Below are 26,137 nucleotides of genomic sequence, written 5' to 3'. Positions count from 1 at the left end.
CATACACATAAATGGAGTGGGGAGAGAGGAAGCGTCAGTGACATATTATAATAACTTGTCTCATACATGTTAGCCAATAATCTCTTAGTGTTTTGGCTCTGGAAAACTGGTTATAATGGTGTTTAATCGTATTGTCTTCATACTCCTGATCTCTCAAACTGATTTACTGTTTCATGAAACGACTGAAGGATGGGCATATCGAGTTTGTACAGTTTTCTCTGCTACAATATAGTACCATTAATATTTATAATGTATTGTTTTGGTTGATATTTGATTGGTTCGGGATAAATTAAATTGTAATGGCATACAATAAAGGCACATTTTATTCACGCGTAGCTTCATTCAGATTTAGTTGGTTTTCATATCTATTTGCAACTTGTTCATCCGGTGTTTCATTTCAGTTTATTACCTTATCGGCTTGAGGGTTGGGGGTTGGTGCTCTTTTACACGCTGACCATTTGTTGGGGGTCAGGGTGCAGAATGAGGCTGGACTTTTCCTTCGAAACAGATCATTGGTTTTTATATCTATTAGAAACAGACATTTGTTGTAAGAAAAATACTATACCGAATGTTTTCGTATATTTTTTCTTCTATAAAAACAAAACAAACAACAATAGCGTTGTAAAATTATTTTAAAAGAATATGAAATAATAAAATAAAATAGAATCACCCCAACCGAATATCGGATAGAATGGATGGCGTCTAATTTCATCACACACCACTTGCTCTAGGATAAATAAGGTTTCTTTGTAACTTATATATGATAAAGACATTTGTTCCACTGTACATCGCTATGTCTTGACATCGCGTGCTCAGTATTACTCCACTGAGTATAACTTCCTGGTGTTTTGTCATATAGTGGGAGACAAGATCCGTATTTCAGAGGCATTCAATGTGGGTTTTTTTTTTTTCATGTTGTGGTTTAGATGCAGAAAGGAAGGGGGAAATACCAATAGCCAAACAGCAGTTATGACATAAAGATTTTGATGAATTTGTCGAGAATTTATTGTCTTATAAATTAGCATTGGATTTAGCATAGACCACAGCGATGGACAAGAGAAGACGAAAAGGAAATTTGCTTTTTATAGGTGAGTATATCTTGTGAATTAACCAATATACACACAAGAAAGCTATCGGGATATTTTAGGAGGTTATAAAGTAAGAAAATTACTTCAAAATTTAGTTTAATAAACAAAATGACACATGCGTTAATGACTATTGCTTAGCATATGATCTCTGATTTCCGATCTCTCTCACTATGCGGGAGGTCGTGGGATCGATCCACGGCCGAGTCATGCCAAAGACTTACAAAAATGGTACTAACAGCTGCCTCGCTTGGCGCTCAGTTTTAAGAGGTTAGTGTTAGGACTGGTCGGCCTGGTGTCAGGATAATGTGTCTGGGTGGGACATCATGATATATGTCTGCGGCATGATGCCCCAGTGCTAGTAATCACTATAAACTATCACACTGCAGACATCGTAGCGATATGACTGAAACATTGTTAAAGCTACGTTAAAAATCCATCTCTCTCTCTCTCTCCTTAGCTAAAGTAGACAGTGAATGCTATTAGTGCCATATGCCCTGCAAGCTTTATAGCTAGCTAAACCAATAAACACTAGCAAAATTGTCAGAGGAAAGAATACACTATACAAGTTAACTTGTATGTATGTATGTATGTATGTATGTATGTAATCTATCTATCCAGTAGTCTGATGTACTCGAAAGAAAAACTGCAAATGTATCTCAATTTAACCATTTAGTTTTATCATTTTAATTCTGTAAATTGATACGGAAGAAAACAATTCGTATTTACTGAGACTTTACAAGTATGAAAGCCTCTGGAAATTGATACGGAAGAAATCAATTCGTATTTACTGAGACGTTACAGGTATGAAAGCCATGTAAATTCCAGCTCTCTTTTTATACTCTCTGTCCTGGGAAACATTAACTTTAATATACTGATGGTCTTTATATAGAAGGTCATCTGCACATGCAATCCGAGAAGCAAAGTATGGGACTGGGCAACATAGGAAACTAAAGATGTAACGTCAACAAGAATTTGAATAAACCGGAGAAAACAGGCTACAAGTGACGCTTGATGTTGCTACCCAAGCAAATAAAAACTAATCTTTCAATACATGATGATGTTCCGCCCATTTGCGAACACACACATGTATGAAAATTATGCCAACCTGACCATTACCATCTGCACAAAAAAGTACCAAATCAGCCCTTGGCATATTTACCTAGACGAAACCGTATCTGCTACTCCGCTGTATGATTGGATGAAGCTGAAATACTCTGATCCAATTATATCACTTGTTACATTTAAACTGGAAGATTGTTATGAATAATCATGCGGTCTCAAGTTCACAAAGACACATGTCGCAAGTACGTTTCTTCAAAATTAAAATTTTAACAAGTTTTAAATCCGAGTCAATGCTGTGGAAATCGCCTTTTTAAACATCTAACAGGTTACATAACGAACTCTCACTGGTTAGTTGATTTCGCTTGCGATGGGCAGGGATTTTTCTACACACTAGAGAGTTCTTGTTCAAAACATCGTTTCAGCAAGCTAATTATGCCAAGGACTGATGTGGAACGAAATGGCACACTAAGGGTAAATGGACCCCGAACTACGATGATGGCCCCGCCAACGATTTTCCTGTAATTTAATTTTTATCATTTGTTTTGGCGCCCCAAAACCTCTGGGGCCCGGATCAACCGTCCCGTCAGCCCCCTTCCCCGTAAATGGAACGAAGTGGATCAGCCCGAAGGACCATTGCATACAGAATCTATATTTGTGAGGGACCATTTTCGGTAATCAGTGACAGCACTGAGTAGATAACCTTATGCAGAAAAAATGGGATGGGACTGAAAAGAACTAATCGTTATGAACAGTTGGTCAATTTATGGAGGTGACCGCTTGTACATATTTAACTGTTCATAATAATACAAAACTATCGTTATGTCGCGTGTTAAAATCTGTCTCTGTCGTCTTTCCTCTTTTTCTATTTCTCAGCGTCTGTTTTAATTTATATGACTCTTTGTTAATCGAAATGATATACTTTAACTAATCACTATTCATGCTGTAATTTTAGAACAATGTACTATTTATAGGTTACTGCATTTGTATGGGAAAATATGAACGAATTTTGGGATGGAATACTGCACGACCTTGGGAGTGAAGTATTTCCTTCTGACAAAACGAGTTCATATTCTCCCATACAATTCAACAACCTTTTTATTATATGCTCATTTTTTTTATATTCTACCTAAGGTTTAATTATATAAACACAATACACTACAAGAAACAACGTAAATGAATGTATGCCGCATTCCAAACTAAATACACAAGCGCATAATCATCATTACACAAATGAACATTATTACTGCGCACATAACTCCGCCCAGATAAATTTGAAATTAGTCGCGCGCTCGACATAAATTTCGAAAGAAAATGGCGTGTCTAGTTAAAATTGAAATTTGGAGTCATATTGTGAATGAATGTGCATTGGAACAACTTTTCCAATTAATCTGGAATGAATAGATTTTGGTATTTTTTTCGATTCTAGGAAATTTCGTGATTATTGACTGGATTTGTATGTGACGATTCCACATGAAATACATGAGATTTAATAAGCTAGGGAGAAGCGTGTTGACATCTGCAAATGTATTTCCGTTTCTGTCATTGAATGTTTGAAATCATAATGTGGGAAAAATATGAAGTCTTTCAACTGCAGTTATCAAAAATACGCTATTTAATTTAATGCTTATTTCATTTTGAGTGATGTAAGGAGGATGCAGTTGCACTTATCATCGAAATACAGCACAGTTTCGAAATGTGTAATCCAGATTGAAAACCTATGACATGGCTCATGTAATTTGGATTTGCAGAATTAAGAAAATACATTTTGAGGAAATTCAGGATGTAAAACTGTATTTTATTTGCCATTCTTATCACCAGCTAAAGAAGAGAGTATATGACTTGTCACTTGTATGTTATTTGTAAGGACCTTATCTTGCGTCTGTTATATAATGTAGTTAGCCTAAATCCGTAACATTGTATCAACGCGGAATGTGCCAAAGCAGCTGGTATGTGGCAGTCCACGAAACATCTGTTTTAGTTCGTTCAGAAACAAACTTAAACAACCACAACGTAAAGAGTCTCTTACGCGAGTGTACATGATTTTTGTATAAAATCAAAAGTGCTGGCGTCTGTGTCCATTGTTTGTGTACAATAGAAAGTAGTTCTTTTACGCACATGAATGCTATATGTACATTGTCGCGCGAGTTCTGTATCGGGTAATACTGAACGTTTCTGACAATGTAAAGTTAACGGGGGAAAAAATAAGCATATAATAATTTCCTATATTGAATGTAGACGAGGTCATATTAAAGCCGATCTTTTATACATATCTTTTACGTAATCTACAAAAAATGCTTTATTAGTAAATAATGCATCCCCTCATGCACTTCTACATACTTTCTCAGTTTGATAAGCCAAGTTATTAAAAGCCGGTTTTGTATTCACGTTTTGGTATATTGTGCATACATCGCAAAACTGCACTTCAAAGTACAGGACAGATTTCAAATTGGATTGAACCAAAACTTACTTGGACATAAATCAGGTTGTATGGAGGATGTGGCAAAGTTTGGATACAGTGCTGTTTCTGTCACGATGTCAGATTTATGCGCCAGTGCGTTGTACTAAAGTAGATGGATACATGGTACCAGATCAGACGGGAGGACATGGCGGTGTTCCACGGCTTTTGGCAACACCCTTGAGGCATACAAATCTCAAGTGATACTAGGTGAGTTAGGCACGGGTACCTGGACAATCGGACCTTTTGCATCGAAAAATAATAAATATAAAACTATTCTTGACAATCCAACGACATCGAGCGATTTTGTGGTTTCAGTTCGTTTTCTTCTAAGCAAACTTGATTGGTAATTCTGAGTCGGGTTCCAAACGTTAATGAATGTTTGATAACCTGTGACAATCTCACCCAAACGTATCTAGTCACTCTTTTAATATCTGGAGTGTAGCTGTTCGGCGATTTAAACCCGGGTTTACTTTTGTGCAGCACACTTAAAGTGATTCTTCAATATATTAAAAACAGCTAATGACTGTGATAACATAAATAGCTTCCACTGTACGTGGGATTGCCGGTATACCGGTTTACTGCGTTTTTTCTTCTTCATTCTACCGGTATTTTGGTAGTTTCCATCAGTAAGGAATGTACGGAAATTGCTGAGTAATTAAGTTACGAATTTAATAATGTTAACATCACGTTTTCATTGTCATGTCAAAATATTTCAGACAACTATTATTATGATTTTACAAAACAGTTGTATTTGTAACAAATTAATTTGAACAAATTCTATTATAATTATGATCGTTAAACGAAATATTTGACAGGTATGAAAATATGGTGGACAAATTGGATAATATGAAAGATATTCAGGCTAAATCCATCTTTTGGAAACATGTCGAAATTTAAAAATAAAATTTTTTTATTAGCGCATTTTAATGTGCTAAGAAGGTGTATTTATTTTTTAAGACTGCGAATCATATTAAAGGTCACCGGCCATACTCCAACATTTTCCTATTTATATCAGATTTGCATTATATGATTAAAAATAGTTATACTCGCACACAAAAACAAAAAAAAAAATTTCAAGTGTAAAGAAGAAATAATTTAAATACTCGAAATAGAAGTATACAACGCTGTTACTTCCCCTTAGTTACTATTTCCCACCTATAGAGGACGCAACCGAAAATGACGTACATTTATCCCTACAAGACGAAGTACATGCTTCTACTTGTCGAAAAATAAAACACTATAAATTATGGATAGGGAATATTTTAGATGAAACTAACGAAAATTTATTGTTCAGCCTTATATCGGTATGCGTGCACGACGCACTAGATTGTGTCGCTTTCAAAGATATTCCATTGTTTCAAATTTTTTGAAAATTCCCGTTAATACGGGTAAAAAGAATCAATGCTGGCTTCCCTGTGTCGGCTGACTTTATAAAAATAAAAAAAAGATTAAAGAAATCGGCACACTTAAAGAATCCAAAGGAACCAAAACTTGACATCTTTTTGTCGGCCGACTTCAGAAGAAAAAATCGGCACACTAAAACGATTCCAAAGTCAAGTTTCCGGGGTTGGTTTGCATTGTAATAAAATAACCTATATATTTGATATCCTGTCGGTAAGTTTAAACAATGAGTTTATTGCTCCATGCCAGTTGTGTTTATCACCCGGGCTTCTATTTGTTTGCCATATGTAATCATAATTGATGTTTGCAGGGCAAATAGTACACACAGTAATAACTTGATTTAATAATACTTTTGTAACCCATGCTAGCAAATGATTATCATTTGCACTCACATTGAATATATTTTAAAATAATGATTTTTTTTTTATTTGCGAGAAACCGGCTTATAGTTAACCTGGATACAATACAATCTGGGTCAGTTTGCAATAAGTAACTTATCATGCGTAAATGGCAGGTGCCTTCAAACAATCGGGTGATACTTTCGTCTCATTAGCGATTTTGTTATTTGACATAAGCGATACACACTACACTAAGGATGCATACGCAAGCCGGCATCAGCTACATATACGGAGTTCGTGGATATATATTTTTTAAAAATAATTTTCGCATGATGAAAAAAGAAGGAATCTATGATAACAATGCAAGGTTAATTTCTTACATTTGATTTTCAAACAAGTGTATATTTATCAATTTATTTTGTACCGTGTGTGTGTGTGTGTGTGTGTGTGTGTGGGCACAAATTAAACACAAAATTATTTATTTTCTAATTTGTACGGAATAATGGAGCAAATGATTGACGATATTGACCAGTAATGACAAGCTTTCAATTTACGCGCGCAAACACTAAGACAATTTGAAAAATAGAAACAAACAATAAAATTAACTGGTAAGAGCTTCATATTGCAACAACTAAATACTGACAAAATGCTCAACATTATTCTCTCTCTCTCTCTCTCTCTCTCTCTCTCTCTCTCATGTGTAATCTGGTATGTATTGTATGCAGCTGTGTTATAACGTGAAGCCTAAAATTAAGTATATTTGTTATAATATCTCATGTACACTACCCTTAGCAAAATGTATACGTATTATGTACAAAAGTATCTGTCACGTATTTTTGTTTTATAAATGATTGTTGATAATTTGACAGGAAGACTTAAATTCCGAATGTCGTTGTGCAGATGCATATATTTGTTAGCATAAAAAATGTATATAAATATTTTAATTAGAGCAAGCAAGATATGTCAGTTTGTGTTTTCTCATAAATATGTACGTTACGAAGTATGATTATTTTCTTTCAAAGAATATCAAAATAGTTTGTTTAAATTGAGTTTTTTTCCCCAAAACCTATCTTACATAGTATATACTTTTTTGTTGAAGAAAAAGAACGTACGAACTATTGTTAAGTTTGACAGAATTGTATTTCGAGTTCGGCCGAATTGTCTTCGGGCCAATTCACTATAATCCGGCATAGCTGATACAATTTTCCCATCCCTCCCCTATTCAATCCAACAGATTAAATACACTTTTTTTCTGGTAAACATGGTTTTTCGGAAGAAAAAAAAGAACGCTTTTTCCCATCATCACTCTTTTGGTTACATCCGTATGCAACACAGTGCACCATATTTGCTGTACAAAAGCACGATCGTAAGCTATATCGCATAGACATTTACGTGGGGAAATTAAGCACTTGAATGGCTAGGTTGAACAGAAGGGATAAATGTACGTCATATCCGATTTTGGCACGCGGAAACTACCGATTGTTTACAAGATTGCCGAATAACTTTTTCATTAATTATATAAAGCAGAGTTTTAAATCTAATTAAACATTTTTATGGTGTGCATACATAACCAATGCGTTTTGATTACAACTATAATAATATCACATGTTTGTACAATATAGGTGACAGGTGACCTACTTTGCAGGAGATTAGCTGTTGTCTTTTTTTATTTCATTTCTCAAGTCCGCTAAATGTTTGTTCAAGTTTGTGGATGAAGTGTATATTATGTTTACCGACCCTCTTTTATGAATATCTTGCCTGGGTGTTGGCATCTCACTTAATGTTTTCCTGCCTATTATGTCAATAGTGTAGCTAGCAGACTGTAGGTTTAAGCTTCGACACTTCTATCAACAAGCTCTCTAATGTCACCATAATGACCTTCACAGGGCGTGAGCTATAGAGCAAGCTTAATCATCCCACTTTAGTTACAATTTCAGATAACAACGTATACAATAATTAAGGCACACGTATCAAATTTATCTCCTATAATGCACTGACCATTTAATTACAGAAGGGCTAAGATTATCTTTTATTTTTATTGCAAGAAAATCAAATTGATTTCAGATATTATAATGGATATGTTATGGTTTTATTTTGCTATAAATCAGAGCTAGATATTTTTTCCATCGATTGACAGACGTAAATTCAAAACGTGTCAAGCGCCTGTCCCATAACATCAAATTGTTGGTCCCTGATATAACTCCGGTAAGAATCTAGATATGCTCGGAAATAACGCAGGGCAAAATGTTTTGTTGTTTCCAGCTCTATCCAATGTATATAGAGCATCAACTGTCCATTCATAGCAACAACTTCCTGCAAAACAATGGCAGAAAATGTTTTTCCAAAACGTGGATAATCTTTCATGGATATACGATAATCTTTAAACAGATGAAACCACCTCAGAATTGTAGAACAGGACATATAATTGCATCCGCATAGTTCTTCGAATGGCCTTGATATCAGTCAGAGAGTAACCTGAGAGCACCCGGATTTTTTGTTATTGTCATTCACCTATGTTACGTCACATGCAGAAGACTGCAAGAGCCTTGTGTGATGTACCTGTTACTGCTCACCGTTTTATAGAACGTTATTGTGCCTACCTATCGGCATTATATTTATTAACAGGTTCAAAGAAACATAAAGTTCCAAAAAGATATTCAGAACTATTCACCTACTCGTAGCTCTTCGTATATAGATAGATAGATACATACATACATACATACATACGTACGTACGTACATACGTGCATGCACGCGCATATAAACACTTTGATGTACACGATCACATTTTCCCTGTACCACTAGCGCATACAAAAGAGGATAATGTCTGAACCTTTGTAATATGTAATTTGGATCGTTATATTTAAAAACTAATATTTGATCGACTAGAAATTTTTGACATTATACGTTAGGCTATAAACCTATCCATACGTTTTTATATCTAGTTCTCAATCCATACTTCATATATTGTTTTCACAAATATGCATATGTCTTCCCGTAATTTGATCTTTATATTCTTTTCCCCATGCAATACTTCCGTCTAATATCTTTGACTTTTCTAAGTCAAGCTTGATTTGTCACTTTTTCTTGAGTACTAATCCCAAAAATTACTTATCTCTTTGCATACTGTTCTATGTCTAATAGTTTCTGCTTTCGGCAATGCAGAATTATATATATATATACATACATACATACATATATATATACATATATATATATATATATATATATATATATATATATATATATATATATATATATATATATATATATATATTAAAATATTCTGTTATTTCATACTGAAAAGACTACTGGTGTATTAGTAATTAATTTCCTTTAAAGGTTTTTGCAGAAATACACAGAAATAATTTCCGCATACAACTTTAGTTTTCATATGGTAAAATATAATCTCAAAAGATATTTTTGATTTATTAACACGTCACGGGTTCGTCAGCATTTGAGGAATTTTTTTTGTTGGTATGAAATGGTGAAATATATGCCCATTCTTATTCATCATGTCATATAAAAGAATGGTCTTCTCTCTCTCTCTCTCTCTCTCTCTCATATCAAATAAACAAACAAATAAATAAATATATTCAGTACAATCAAAGGTCCCTATCTAAATTCTGCAAAATGGAACTAAAATAACAATTTTGAAAAAATACAAAAAAAATAATATATTCGTATTCAGATTGAGCGGAAAGTCTGGCTAAAGTTGTTCTATGTTCAAATCCTTTTGCAGCCTGCTTCTTCTATTTTTTTATGTATCAAAAATTTTGATGGAAGGTTTTTAAACTGTGTAAAAGAAGGATTGACATCGAAAAACATTTTCCAGCCGATTTATTTTTTTAAAGTTTGTAAAACTTTATTAAGATAATCGTGGAGACCCATGTAAAAATCTTTGCTTTGGAAAATAATTAGAACTTGATTGATTAATCGATTATTTGATTGATTAATCGATTATTTGATTGACTAATCCATTATTTGATTCTTTAGTTGACATGCTAGCACATGCCTATTCAGTGTGTCCTGCCAAGAGACACGCAACGACAGCCGAACAGGACTTGTTTTGAGGAAATTCGAACCCTTGACCCACTGATTATGATTCCTGTACGCTAACCGCTTAACCGCTGGGATGGACAACCTCTGACCTTTCAGAAATGGCACTTGGGATCGCAGGGTTGTAAAATGACTGTTAAACTACTATTCTATGCATTCTCTTTAACAACCCTTCGCCCCCACCCCTTATTGTCTTAAAAGAAAATAAACCCAAAACAAATAAGATTAGGATTACAGAACATTAATATAATTCATCTTCGTGCAAATTATAGAATTGTCTATGGACGAAGAGAATGATTTTCTAGTCTTTATTATATAATTTGATTTTGTTTGTGTGCTCAGTTTGCTATTTGTGTCTAACGAGCGGTAAAGGAAACAATGATACAAGCACGTCAACCTCATCGCAGATGACTACGTCTGTTGATGAGGGTACAAGCGAGTTCACAACGACTACAACAGCGTCCAACACAACAAACGACACTACCACGCAGACTGCAACGATTACTACAGGTGCTGATTTGAATGAATCATCAATGAGAAACATGGGTTATTTATTATTTCAAATCATCTTTATTCACACACACACACACACACACACACACACACACACACACACATAGGCACGCAACAATTGTTTGGTACGCTCAATAATTGTTTTTTTTTGTATATATATATATATATATATATATATATATATATATATATATATATATATATATATATATATACTTTTAGCGTTTAGACACCGATGCTGCACTACACTTTTAGCAGTATACGTAATAGCAATGTATAGATTCTGATGTAATGTTTTAAAGTCATATGGCCCTAATAAACAGTGAATGCCAAACGTGTTACGATAACACTGAAATGTTTATGGTCCCATTTTGGTCATTATATAATATATTTGGGTCAAACGACATAAAAAAAAAACATCATAACCTATGCATTGACCTTAATTGCAAATGATAGGTGAACCTAGATTATATTATGGTAATTGCTAATTGGTACAAATATTTCATAAATTGCAACAGAGAACAGAGAAGTTTAGTTTTGTTAGTTTCTCAAACTTCACCAATAAATAACCAAGTCCACAACATTTTAAGTCTAGTTTGAAAATATGACTATAAATGTAAACATATTTCCGTTACAAGTAGACTCACACAGTTGTGAGAGACATGCTAAAAGATCATTGAATAAAATATATGATTTCTGCTTTCCATAAGGGAATGGATGCATATACGTATGTATGTATGCATGTATGTATGTATGTATGTATGTATGTATGTATGTATGTATGTTTGCATGTATGTCTCTTGTTTACTTGTTTGACCATACCGATAAATGTACAGGAGCATACATGCACAGATTCCTTCACAAAACTCTAAATTTTCAACTTATTAAGCGTATGAGCTAATACAAGTTTATGAGACAAATTCTTCTCCAACGTGATTGGTCTTTAAAGTTTACTTTATATTTTCAATTTTCCATGCTAAAAGATCAAACAGGTGACACTACAGCAACAACAGCAATAACTGGCGTCAACACAGAACGTACCACAATGTCTAGCAGCGTGATCTCGGCACCCAATAGCAACACAGATACACCCAGTACAGGTATGCTTATAGAAAGCGAATGGAATTAAACGTCCATTCCGATTTTTCATATCACACACACACACAAACACACTCATTTTTGAATTAATTGTAATATGACCCATATAGTGGGGTCAATGATCAAAGTGTTATGTTAATGCCGAAAGGTTTATGTTCCCATTTTGGCCGTTGCATCATTATTTGGGTAATACAACCTGAAATGAGCACAGCAGGAATTAATTACACATTGTAATTAATTCGAATTAATCAGAGTATATAGATTGTATTACGGTAAATTCTATTAGGTAAGACAATTTCCTCAAAGGCCGGTAGAATAACAAATGCATGTTTTGTAAGTTTCGTAAACTTCGCTAAAATCCAGAATATTTGAAATCCTTTTGCACAATCCTATAAATGTACACGACCACACATGCACATAATTCTTCAAAAATATCAAACTTAGCAACGTAATACACGTTTTGGGTTAATGCAAGTTTATTAGACAATCTTTTTGGAAAACAAATTTTCTCAAACGTGATTGCTCATATGAGTTTACATCATATTTTAAATTGTCCATGCTAACAGATAACCATGATAATATTACAGTAACCACTGCAACAACTAACGCCACAATGACTAGCAGCGCGATCTTTCCATCCGGTACCAGCACAACCTCTACAAGCGGCACAGGTAGGGTTATATAAAGGGTGTTGTATTATTATACGTCCTTTCTGATTTCCTTAGGGTCATGTTTTTATGCATTGCTCTCTCTCTCTCTCATCAAGTCTAGTCGGTTGGATCATTACTGCCGTATGCTGCACGTGTCTCAACTGGACCAATAAACATTAGTACCAAAACAAACAAAATACTCTCAACTTTAAAAATGTTATGATGTGGGACACACACACACACACACACACACACACACACACACTCTTAACTGTAGAATTAATTACTGGGCATTATTTCTGATATGATCAATTAAAGCCATACGCCCAAAATGCATAGTGTAATGACCAAAGTGTTACGATAACCATGAAATGTTTATGTTCCCATTTTGTTCATAACAACGATGTATATGGCTCAAAGAAAGAGTACAGCGTAATGTATGATTTCTGCTTTCCGTAGCGTCATCTCTCTCTCTCTCTCTCTCTCTGCTTTTATCAAACTGAGACAGTCGGGTAATTACAGATAAGTGGAATGAATTTCATCTATCCATCTATCTATCCAGTATTCAGATGTGCTCGAAGGAAAACGTGTCATGCAAACGTCTTTCAATAAAACAAATTCTCTTAACCCTTAAATTATCGAAATTAATACAGAAGAAAATAATTGTTAATTACTGCCATGCTACACCTGTCAAAGTTTCATTAATAGTGTTAACCGTAGGGGACATTGACTTTAATAAATAGTTTGTCTTTAAACAGAGTTATGTGGGCCGGCAAGTCACTAAGTAAACTATGCAACCGGATAGCCCCTCAAAATTAACGAGGATACAAGAACAAGAACATTAAACAAATACAGAAAATAGGCAGTAAATTGGCATGTTATATTGCTACAAACACATACACACCCATCTCAACTTTAAACATGTGACAGTATGGTACTCGCACACTCACGCACGCACACACACAAGGACAATTGAATGCAAAATTAATTACATAGTTTCTGCTGTGACGAATTTAATTCATGTGTCCAAGGTTTGTGTTCCCATTTTGGTCATTACAACATGTATTTTGAGTCATATGACCTCACATAAACAAGTAGAAACTACTCATTCTATTCATTTCTAACTGATAGGAGTACATATATTACATTACGGTAATTGGTATAAATATTCCATATGTTGCCACTAGGATAGCGAAGTTTTTTTTGTTACCCACATACTTTATTAATAAATAACAAATTGCAACACTTTTCAAAGCTATTTTGAAACAATCACTATAAATGTATAGGTGAGCACATGCTACTAATCGGTGTGGATTTAGGTTCATGCAAATTATAGTACTTGCGTAGAGATTTCAAGTTTCTTACAAAGGACATTTTAGGTCACCAAAAACAACCCTTCACTGGAAAGTACTTGTAGACAAAAAGTAGACCTGTACAGCACATTTCTGATTACACATTTTTCTTAACTATTTTATTGAAGATGTATACCGTATGCTTTGCAAGTGTAAGGAGTAGACCAATGGCTATTTGTAGGCACTTCGGAACTTTGTTTTCCTATAAGGTCATTGGCACAAGTACAACATTATACAATGAAAAAAAATATGTTTGGGTGGACACACGTTTGGTATTTTCTAGATCTACAGTATGGTGGTAAGTCATAAAATCACATAAATATGACAAAATATACGTTACACAATCTGTCAAGCATTTTTCCTTAGCTTCAACGAAAAAATATATTAACTAAACTGATTTAATGATCATATCTTTAGATTTATTAGCAAGTTAATTGCCAAAAGTTCATAAGATGGGTATTCGCAATAAACTTTGGAAGAAACTTAAAGTAGTGTGTCTCTCTTTGCAATTCTAAAACAGTATGATCAAAACTACACAAGTCATTAGTATAAAAAAGCATATTCGCATTTTAGAATTCATAGTGGGAATGCATCAGAAATCACGTTATTTTTTCTTCTAATATCAATGTTGTATTCTTGCAACACCAAACTATATCTTAACAATATCTGATTTTTGCTTTTAATTTTGTTAATGAAAGTAAGGGGAAGTAGTCACTGAATATAATAGTCGGAGAAGGACCTGAACTAATATACACTTTCAATTGTTGCAAAATGGATACTAAAGCCAAACATTCCTTCTCGATTATGGAATAATTTCCCTGGTGATTGTGTAGTTATTCATATAAAAAAATCGGTGGATGATCCACATCATTTTTATCTTTATGAATCAATACTCCACAGACCGCTACATCACATGCATCAACAGAATTTAAATATCGGACAAAACGTTTGTGTTGAATGAACTGGTGATATTTAAGAATGGTCTTCATTTTGTCAAAAGATTCCTGATATTTGACAGTAACTGGATCTATTACTCAAATGACTCAGCTTTTATGGAGACATTTAAAAAAATTTCCGGTAATATCCAGTCATACCCAAAAATCACATTAGTTACTTTTTAGTAATAGGAACTGGGAATTGAGAAATAGCCTTGACATTTTCTAGAGGTTTCTCTTGACATTTTTACCACAATATATCCTAAAAATGTGACACAAGCATGGCAAAACTTAAATTAATCGTCAGATTTGATCAATGAGTCTATCAAAGAAATTCGGGATTGTTTCCAAATGATCTTTCCAGATCACGTTGTCGTCTATTTGCGCATCAAAAATAAAAAGGCCAAATGTTATGCATTGTCACTAAACTCTTGAATGTTGCAGAAGGATTTTTCATTCCAAACTGCATTCTGTACTTATCAAGTCCATTGGGAGTTGCAAATGCCGAATTTTTGTTTGTTTTTCCGGTGAGTGGAATTTGTCAAAATCTTTTTAAAATGTCAAACTTGGTGACATAATTTGCATTCCAATTCGTCTTTGCAATCATGTATTATTGGCATCGGAATTGAATCCATTTTGGTGATACGGTTTAATTTCTAAAGTCAGTACTGTACAAGCTGGGAATATATCAGGACTTCCGTTTCAATAGGATCAACCTTTTCATCCAAACAAGACTTGTCAGTTACAACTGAATTAACCACAACCTTATCTCCAGTAAGGTCATTACCTAGTAATAAAACAATACCCTCAATGAGCAAAGGAGTTGCCGTTCCAATACACACTGGTCCTGAGACCTTATGACAAATTAACACAATAGAGAGGAACATTAACAAAGCCGCAGTCAACTTTCTTAGTAAGAACAATTTCACTAGAAGAAAACTTCTCAGAAAATTATTATTGAGACTGTGTTGCAAGTGAGTCGGGGACCGTCAAAGTAGTAAAGCTGTTGTCTGTTGATATAAATACTACCACATTTAACTATAGAAGAATGGACAATGAGCTCTATTCGTTTTGTCACGAACAAAAATATACCACTTAACGTGTTTTTTTAATGTTAATTTTTTATATAAAAAAAAAACAATTCGTGTGTAGAAGTTTTGATAAGTAAGTAGGTCCTCTATTTTATTTTAGCCATGGTGAATTTTATCGATTTTTTCTTCTTCAGTATCGATACCACAATGGATTCTAACCATCGTAATACCAGTCATTTGCGGCCTTTTGCTCCTAATGATCATGACTGTGATTGTCTGCCACAGGTAAACCGCTATATTCACATTCATATTTTTGGGGGTGGGGAGGGTGGTTGTGTTGGAGTGGTTTATAACAAACTTATTAAGGGTAATGTTTTCTGTAGTCATATTATAGGGCTAAATTAAGTTATTTCAGGTGCTATGGTATTTATATAAGTTTTCGAAGAGAAGATATATTTGTGTATAAATTTTCTAAATTCTCTCTATAAATTTAATAATAATATGTCTAGGGTAGAGGGGTAACTCTACAGTCACTGTTCATGTAGAGGCTGAGATTTGGGGGAATACAGTATTTATCAGCAGCTATTCAAATGCTATGGTGTCAGGTTACAGTCCTGAAAAATTGAAACAAAAGAGTCAGTAGGACAGTTGGAAGATGTGTTTGTAAAGCTAATTAAAATCAATTATAGCAAGTTTGCCTTAATACTTAAACATTAAAATTAGGGACAGTTGAAGGGAAATTTGAATCTCTTTTAGTAGGTATAAAGTGCTTAAAATAGAGTTGGGTAGTTATAGTATAATTTTGAATTAATTTGCTCAAAAAGATAAAGCTGCAAGTAATTTCCTACTCAAAATAATATTTTGGAAATTCTAGCACACAGTATCGGTGGGAAAAGAGTGTGTATGGAGAGTACATATATGGCTTTATTTTTGATTACATAATTTAGATTCTTTTTATTTTGATATGTAGATTAGAGTTAGATAAAGGGTCTGCACCTAACACAATCAGACCAGAAGTTTAACTTTAGAATAGGTTTTCAGGGAATGTTCTCTCTAAACAGACCTCAGACAGGTGCTAGGCAAAATGTTCTTGCAAAACCTGGGTGAAATCCTTATAAACAAAAACAACAAGCCAGTGTTGTTATAAGATTTTTCACCAAAACTCTATACATAACAAAAGACAGCAACATAACAAAATTAAAACAAATTTTTTCACAATATTATAAGAAACATTTTACAACATAGACTAATAACTAATCCGTCTGACAATTATAACAACTAATACTTTCTATTAACATTAATTATAATTATTTGACAAAATTTAACTCAACATTTATTACTATAACACAAGCAATAAAACAGGTAAATATGTCACAAGGTACCAGCAATAAAATTTCTTTCCTAAACAAAAACAGGAAAGACGTGACAAAACATAACAAACTGAAACAAAAATTGTAAATAACCAACCAAGCACAAAGCAACCAGAAAACGGATGTAATTACAACAACACAGAAAGAATCCCCCACGGAAACACTAGTGGGAACTTATCTCACCTCTCCAGCAACCAAAGAAATAACAAAACGAAAACTAACAATCCAACAACCATATGTCAACTGTAAAGGAAAACACACTCCTTACTCTAAAGAGTGTCAATACACCATAATGGAGACAAAAACTACAGAAATGGAAGTCCAACAAATCTCGTACAACCAGGCCAAAAAACTCAGCAAAAACACCAATACATCACAAACAGCATATCCAAAAAAAACTACAATTACTTATATAATGAACAACAACCCTTCGAAAGGAAACCAAGCCAAAAGCAACATACCCCGAACAACCAACAGAAACTACACGACACCAAAAAACACTCCTAAGGAATACCAAAACCAACAAACAGTAAATCAGGTAAATAGTAAACAAAATAAAGATAACACACTACAACAAAAACCCTAAACAAACAGGGACTAACCAGACCATAAACAGGAATAATAACGCACAAAGTAGTACTAAAGGGGACAAACATACAAATGAGGAATTCCTCAGCCCTACCCAAATAACACAATACTTTAATGAATTAAGAGAAGGAATCAAATAAAAAATTAAAAAAAAACAAAACAAAATCAGATTAAAAAGCAGGATTTCTTCCTACTACTATTTAAGCTATTATAATTTTTTTTTCCAAAGGATAACTAGCACCTACCTTACACTACACCACTCTAACACAAAAACAACAACTAATACCAATGGATAACGAAAGAACTTATACAAATCAAATCACCATATGGCAATGGAATTGCAGAGGCCTAATACCAAATCATGGTGAGTTGATAGCGGCCATAAACACTGCCACCACCAAGCCACAAATCCTGTGTTTACAAGAAACGCACTTATCTGACGTAAGTAAAACCATACCAAAAATAACAAATTATGACACAAAATTTCTCAAACACAGAAATGATGGGAAAAAGGGAGAAGACTCGCTATCTTCATCCACAACACCATCTCAGAGGTGATGGAAGTAAACCCAAACATTGATTTAAAAGGAAGCCATATAGAATATCAAATAATCACTGTCAATATAGGGCACAAAAAAACTAAACATCTACAACATTTATGACCCAGGGGTTAATAAGGCTAATCCTTCTCAAAGTTATATTGATATATTCAAAGAAAATGGCATAAATAGCATTATATGCGGGGACTTCAATGCACACAACACAGAATGGGGTGGGGACTATGTAGATACAAGAGGGAAAAACATTAAAAAATATGCTAGGGAGCATCAGCTCATAATATTAAATACAGGCACACCCACCAGAATTGACCCCAACAGTGGAAAACTATCTACAATAGACCTCACACTTGCAACATCAAACATTGCATTGGTTACGGACCGGGAAGTCCTACAACAAAGCACATTGGGCAGTGACCACTTCCCAATATGTATAACAATACACTAACAAAATCTCAAAGAACAACAACAAAATATACCAAGATGGAAAACAGAAAAAGCTGACTTGGAAACGTTCCAACAACACTTGAGGAAAATACATCTAGAAGACATGTATAATGACGGCACCGACCAATATTACAGCAATAAATGAAGCAGCACAAAATAGCATACCCAAAAAATGGGAAACCAAGCAAAACCAGTATACCACGGTAGACCGAAAACCGCAGGCCAAAAAGTACATACCCTCTGCAAAGAAATGGAACTCACAGCCATTCAAGCAGAACAATACAAAATATGCGATCCCACCCCATGGAAAAACAACACCCCCAAAATCAACCTTATTGCCCAAACATTTGGATCCAAACTATAAAACCCGACAGGAATATTATCATAAGTATACAAGACCATCGAGGAAACATACTCTAAACATCTTAAAATCTATACAGATGGATCCAAATCCCAAGAACTGAAAAGAACAACAGCTGCAATAATACTACCCGAAAGCAGGATAACGCTCGGAGACAGACTCCCGGATGCTTGTTCCATCTGTACAGCATAATTCTGGGCAATAAATGAGGCACTTAAATGGATAAAAACCGAAACACACAAGCAGTACGTTATCATAACAGACCCTCTAAGCGTGCTAAAATCCCTAGAGACTGGTACAACAAAAGACAGAGGTAACATGCTAGAAGAAACACGGATGTCCATTAAAGAGATTGAAAAAAAAAACAACAACATAGTGTTGAATTTTTATGGGTGCTTTCGCATATTCATCTAACAGAAAACGACAAATAGGATCAACAAGAAATACTAAACCTCATGAACATCTCACTAACACATCTTGATTACAGTGTACAAGAGGTATACAGTCAAATAAGAATTAAAATAAACAAGAAATGGCAACAACTCTAGGAAAATACCAACAAGGGCAGACAACTATTCCAACTGCAAAAGGAAGTCAACAGAACCATCATGACACCTAAAGACATAAAAACCACTGACCTTCGTGTTATAAATAGGCTAACAACTTGGGAAAACTTTATTACAAAGCAATTTTGGAAAACACCTCACCAAAGAAACAAACCAAAACATAAACTGTCCTTATTGTCCAACAATAGAAACATTGGACCATGTTTTCAACACCTGCCCCAAATATCATAAGCAATGAACTAACTTCCACACAAAAAACAACAGAAATTAGGATCACGTACAACGTTCCCAAGAATATTAAACAAGGTACATAACAAAAATATCGAAACCACATACAAAAATATAATATGGTGTCTTAAGCAAATTGATAAATATGACAAAATTTAATAAATATACGAAAACAAAACATAAAATACTGGACATATAAATGCACAAAGCAAATAAATTCAGACCTATCATAACTAGGAAACAGGCTAACAAACTTAAATTTAGAGAATAAAAAAGGCTAGATGTCCTTGAAAAGTCCTAACAACCCGAGCATTCGACAAAGACATCTGTCTTATCAAAATAGATTTAGCCTGGAAAGCTAACATCATATAAATAACTCAAACAAAAATTAGAAACAACTGAAGCAGGCTAACAAACTTAAATTTAGGGAATAAAAAAGACTAGATGTCCTTGAAAAATCCTTGCGACCCGAGTATTCGGCAAAGACATCTGTCTAATCAAAATAGGTTTAGCATGGAAAACTAACATCATATAAATAACTCAATCAAACGTTACAAATAACCTAAATAACTTAATCTAAATTAGAAATAAACAGATTAAAACAAAAATAGATCTAATCTGAAAATAACACCACAACATTAACTACATCCACACACCAGACTGGACTAAAGAGGTAGGGTAAGATCTCCAGCCAAAACGTAAGTCCATATCACTCGAATTTTACTTTTAAAAAAATAAAATAAATAAAATAAAACAAATAGTACAAAAAATATATAACAATTCTTAATTATAACTACAGGTGTATGTACGTATGTACGGATGTGTGTGTGTGTGTGTGTGTGTGTGTGTGTGTAATAATAATTCTCTTTTACTGCATGTCTGTATGTGTATTGGAAACTAACACAATAATAACCACACAGGTCTGAAAGAACCTCACAAATAACTCTACAACTCCACTCTACAAGAAATAATAATATATATATATATATATAAGGTGGCTAACCCCGCCATCAGGCCCGGTTGCACAAGGTGACAAGGATTGGCAATATGTAAACAAAAACACCATTTAGCCATAGGTCCCAATAAGAAATCAGAATATAAGGTGACATGAGCCCAGTCATCAGGCGCATCGCACAAAGCGGAAATAAAGTACATAGTAACAGATATACAGACCTCAAACTATTGAAAACACAACATTTTAAACCCAACATTACCCACAAGACCAACATATTTACAAATAACAACATTTAGAGGCACAATGTAATTCCAAAATACCATCAAGTAAATACGAACAATTGCCTGCGAACCAGATGGACCAGTCGCAAACATCATAAAGGACTACACCATTGAAAGTCGAGTCGGAACCAAAACACCCCACCTCAACACCAGAATAACAGAAAGAAGTCAGAGAAGAAAGAAAATGAAGACTGACATCGACTTTTCAATTGCCTTCTTCAATGAGGTTCTGCCTTTGGTTTATGAAGTCCTCTTTTGACAAAAGCTCTATCCACAAAAACCTAATCTGATCCTTTGATTACCACCATCAAAATTCAAAACCAAAGAAATCAAACAGGACACAAAAGTACATAGGATACCTGATACCCAGCTGATTGGCACCATTTAGAAATTTAAACTTACACTATGTAAACAAAATTCCAGTCTTTCGTTAAAATAGTAAAGGAAATTATACAACTTGAGAAACTGAAAAATTGCACAGGTGGCTCACACATTATTGGGAAAGTAAGTGTCCAATAGCAAAACTGGACTAAAATTTGATCATACGAGTCTCAGCGTTCCAGGGCGTACCGACATCCAATGGCACCATACCCACAACCCCGACTAATTAAGAATCCTGACCTTCAGGACTTACCGTATCGTATCGTAGTGCAGGGAGTCAGCATGAAGAACTAGAGGTAACAGAATTCCATTAAATGTAGAAAAAAAGAAACCCTCTTGCTTGTGACTAATTCCCCATAGCGCGGTTACATCAAAAAGGCACTACAACAGTACAACAAATCTGACTTTATTTATTTTGCAGTGCATATGACCCCACTCTTGCTAACTTTCTCATTAGAATTAATTTACTTCCAGATCATTGTATTCCAACTGTATTGAATCTTGTTCAACAAGTTTGTCTTTCATGCTTTCACTTTTTCTTGCCTTAAAAGCAACCGTGTGAATAGAGAAACCCCTGATATTTTGTATCTGACCAGTAATATGCATACCCTTTATTTTAGAAATAAAATAGAGTCAATGAAACTATTGACGTGTTCAATTTTGTGTGTATGCGTGTAAGAGAGAGAGAGAGAGAGAGAGAGAGAGAGAGAGAGAGAGAGATTATTTGGTTCAGTTTCATATTGCAATTATTTCGCCTGGAAATCACATATTATTTTTTATTTTTATCTTCTTTCTGAAGGTGCCACAGGAAGCATGGTGATCAGCCTATGATCACGAAACAAGAAATGAATGGAAGGATGGACAGAAGTGATGTAGAATTAGTCAGGTTTGAAAATGAATGCGTTGACAAGAACGATTTACATCAGCCACGTGAAGATGAAAACAAAGTGCTGAACAAAGAATGTAGCAAACGAGGAGATTATGATGAAGTTTCATTGGATGGTCCCCCTAGAAGTGAATGTGAATCAGCAAGTAAAAATGATAGAATAAGTAATGGAATAAATCGGAATCTCGACGAATACAAAATTTCGGCCAAATCCAAAGATGCACTTAAAGAGGATGCAGATTATTCTGACATAGAAGTTAACGAAGGTTCAGCGAAAGAAATAACGCGTCTGCAAATTTCAAGAAGTAGTGATAATGATAATCACCATTCTGAGGTAACTGTACACAGTGGGAAGGACTCATCTGAACAAACAGAAAATCCCGTGTATATGCAACCGATAAAGCATGTATATTCAAGTCTGTCTGCCAACTGGAACCTGAAAAGAAACGCCGAAAATTCGGATAAGTCTGAAAAAAATCAAGCTACTGATGAAAATAACCACACAGACAGTAGTTATTATGACTATGCTGATGTCAACGTGAGCAAAAACACAAATATGGACAATGAGACTTTTGATGCGACTTATGACCATTTAGACTTAGATAGAGTACCTCAGCGTAATTTTACAAACCGGCCGGTCTTATATGAAAATATGCTACTTGAAGACGAGTACGAAAACCACATTATCTCATGCAGAGAAGACAAAAATACAGTGGGTGCAAAGGATCTTTATTCAACAGTCTCTTCCAGACCCAAACATGATCAACAGGTTGACACAGACATATCTGGTGGTGCGCATGAAAGAGATGACTCAAATCGTAAAATGGCTGAACAAGAGAAAGTATTGGTCGAAGCAGACACAAATGTGTATGATAACATTGACAAATCAACTGATAGTTTAAAGTCACAGGATAGCGAACGCACTGCAGAAACCGAAAATAAAACAACAGAGCTGCAGATGTTGACGGGTTTTACTATTTCGCCACAAAAGCAAGCTACTGATGCACGAAGTAAATGTAAGGAACCAAACCCGGAACCAGCAAAGTCCAACTTTGACAACATAAACAATGAGAATAAGCAAAATGAAGGTAGCACCTCTCCAAACGGTTCTAGGAAGAATTATGGTATACAACCAAAGGGTGGTGAAATACTAAAGGCAGGGCTAAAGTTTAAACCAAAGGGCGGTGAAATACTAAAGGCAGGGCCAAAGTTAAGAATAAAGGAGACAAACTACAAAGAAGCAAACCCAACCGACTATCAAGAGCCAACAAAGCCTCAGAAAAGTATCAGATCAGACTATGAAGAAGTTGAAACTGTTCTAGGATGACTCAGCAATACGTATCATATGATGCTGTACAAAACACCGTCGGAACGAAATTTCATTGTATTAATTACTTTATCGGTGAAATCTTATTGTGCCAGTCTAGATTAAAAAATACAGCACTACGAGTGCACATGTAGAGTCTATAAATATATAATAATATGGACTGACACAATTTAATTTCTTGCTGTTTTAGTTTGTGCAAATTATGTAAACTGCTAATGGATACATGCTGATAATATATTCGCATGGTCACATTTTCTTGCTATATAGGCTGGACATTTGTATTTTATAGATTTGCTTGTATCTGTTTTCTATTATAATCTTAGGATAACAATGACAGTGACATACATGGAAAACAAATTCTTCGTTATGAATAAGGTTAATGTACCCACTTATTTTAGTCATCGACTACAAACAATTGTAATGTAATTGCGATGATATAAACAAAAATCTGTGCCTGGAACAAAATTAAATAGTTACTTATTGTCAGCACTGCAATCACAGAGCGGTCATATGATCAGGATTAGATATTCCCAAAAATATTGGCCAAATATCGAAACTCTGTGGTTTTGGGACACTGCTAGCACACACAGACACACACACACACACACACACACACATTAATATATATATATATATATATATATATATATATATATATATATATATATATATATATATATATATATATATATATATATATATATATATATATATATATATATATATATTGGACCGTGGAATCCACTTGATTCACAACTTGATGAAAATGGCAATCCGTTACCGGGACAAGAATCTTACAGTGCAGTTGATGCAATTGCGATGGGTCATGATATTTGTTATCGCGATGACGTTGACGATAAACTTGGTTGTGATCGGCTAATGCTTTACGAATTATGAGAGATGAAACCTAGCGGGATGCGAGCATGAGTTGTTTGAAAACTATTACAAGGTATTATTGGAACAAAATATAAACTTGGAACCGGTGTGTAAGCACAACCAGTGCCTGGTAAGCTTGCAATGGATACGCTAGAACTTGAGCTTCACAAACCTATAAAAAGGTTTGTTCGACGAAAGGTCGTCGCAAACGCTGTCGATGATATATGGGCGATAGATCTCGCAGATATGCAAAACATTGCACAGTACAACGATAACAATCGGTACCTGTTTTACGTCATTGATATCTTTAGCAAATATGCGTTTAGTGTTCCTGTTCCTGATAAAACTGGATTTACTGTAACCAATGCGTTACTAGATATTATAGCTGTTTCAACGCGAAAACCAAATAAAATCTTGACTAACTATGGATTACAGTTTCTTAATAAGCGATTTGAGTAGTTTTTAAGACAAAGCAACATAAAAAAAATATGTTACTGGCAACGGAGGAAAAAGTGTTTTCGTCGAAAGTGTTAATCGTACTCTTAAAAAAACGATTTACAAATATCTTACAGCAAAAAACACTATCAAATATATTGTTGATCTGCCGGCGATAATAATAGATTACAATAGTACCAAGCATAAAATCAACTGGAATCTCACCAGACGAAGCTATACAAAATCCGCTTCTTGCAAACTCGAACATGTATCGCAGACACAAGTTTAACGTTCGTGATCACGTCAGAATTTAATTTACGAAGAAAACAATTGAAAATGGTAGTACCCCGAACTGGTCTGAAGAAATGTTTGTCATAGACAAGAGCTTAACAACAATACCGGTAACGCATAAGCTAAAAGATCTTGCAAAGAATGATAATACAGGAAGTTTCTATGTGCAAGAACTTCAAATAACAACACAAGATATATTTGTTATCGAACGAGTGATAAAAAATACTGTAATAAACGTTTGGTTAAATAGAGCGGTTCCGGTGACTGTTTTAACAGTTGGATACCAACTTGTGAAATCAAAGATCTTGGACTGCTAGGAGCTTGATTAGATCACGTGATGCATAGCATCTTAGCGATCCGATTAAATCGCTGAAGATCTTCTCGTATTTTAGCATATCAGACTTGCATTGGATAGGTCTACACAATGATATCAAATGCTGTTTTAATACTACTTTTAAATCGGACATTAAATTCAAAATTTTTATCAACATGAAATCATATTTTATATTTTTTGGACCACCATAAACTTCAATTTGTCCAATACGCATAAACGGCTTAAGCATCTCCCAAAATATCTGATGTTCTTTGACAGTAAACTCAAATT

General features: G+C 34.4%; 1 protein-coding gene across 2 annotated transcripts; it reads left to right on the top strand.

Annotated features, from left to right (window-relative positions):
* The first annotated feature begins 826 nt into the window (after positions 1 to 826).
* Positions 827 to 24,401, top strand: LOC149773608 (uncharacterized). 2 transcript variants are annotated; one of them, XM_089946290.1, is made up of 7 exons: positions 827 to 1,088; positions 10,748 to 10,915; positions 11,902 to 12,018; positions 12,604 to 12,687; positions 16,179 to 16,269; positions 22,518 to 23,760; positions 23,803 to 24,401. In XM_089946290.1, exons 1-7 carry the CDS (start codon positions 1,049 to 1,051, stop codon positions 23,929 to 23,931), a joined length of 1,872 nt encoding a protein of 623 aa, XP_089802416.1. In that variant the 5' UTR covers positions 827 to 1,048; the 3' UTR covers positions 23,932 to 24,401. The 2 variants fall into 2 exon arrangements, with proteins under 2 accessions (XP_089802416.1, XP_089802415.1); XM_089946289.1 differs by having other exon boundaries at positions 829 to 1,088; positions 22,518 to 24,401.
* The last annotated feature ends 1,736 nt before the right edge of the window (positions 24,402 to 26,137 follow it).

This window comes from Sinohyriopsis cumingii, unplaced genomic scaffold, assembly GCF_028554795.1.
Source record: "Sinohyriopsis cumingii isolate HCF-2022 unplaced genomic scaffold, ASM2855479v2 utg000624l, whole genome shotgun sequence".
NCBI classification, from domain to species: domain Eukaryota; kingdom Metazoa; phylum Mollusca; class Bivalvia; order Unionida; family Unionidae; genus Sinohyriopsis; species Sinohyriopsis cumingii.
Note: the sequence above shows the minus strand (reverse complement) of the source record. Positions and strands in the feature narration are given on the sequence as shown.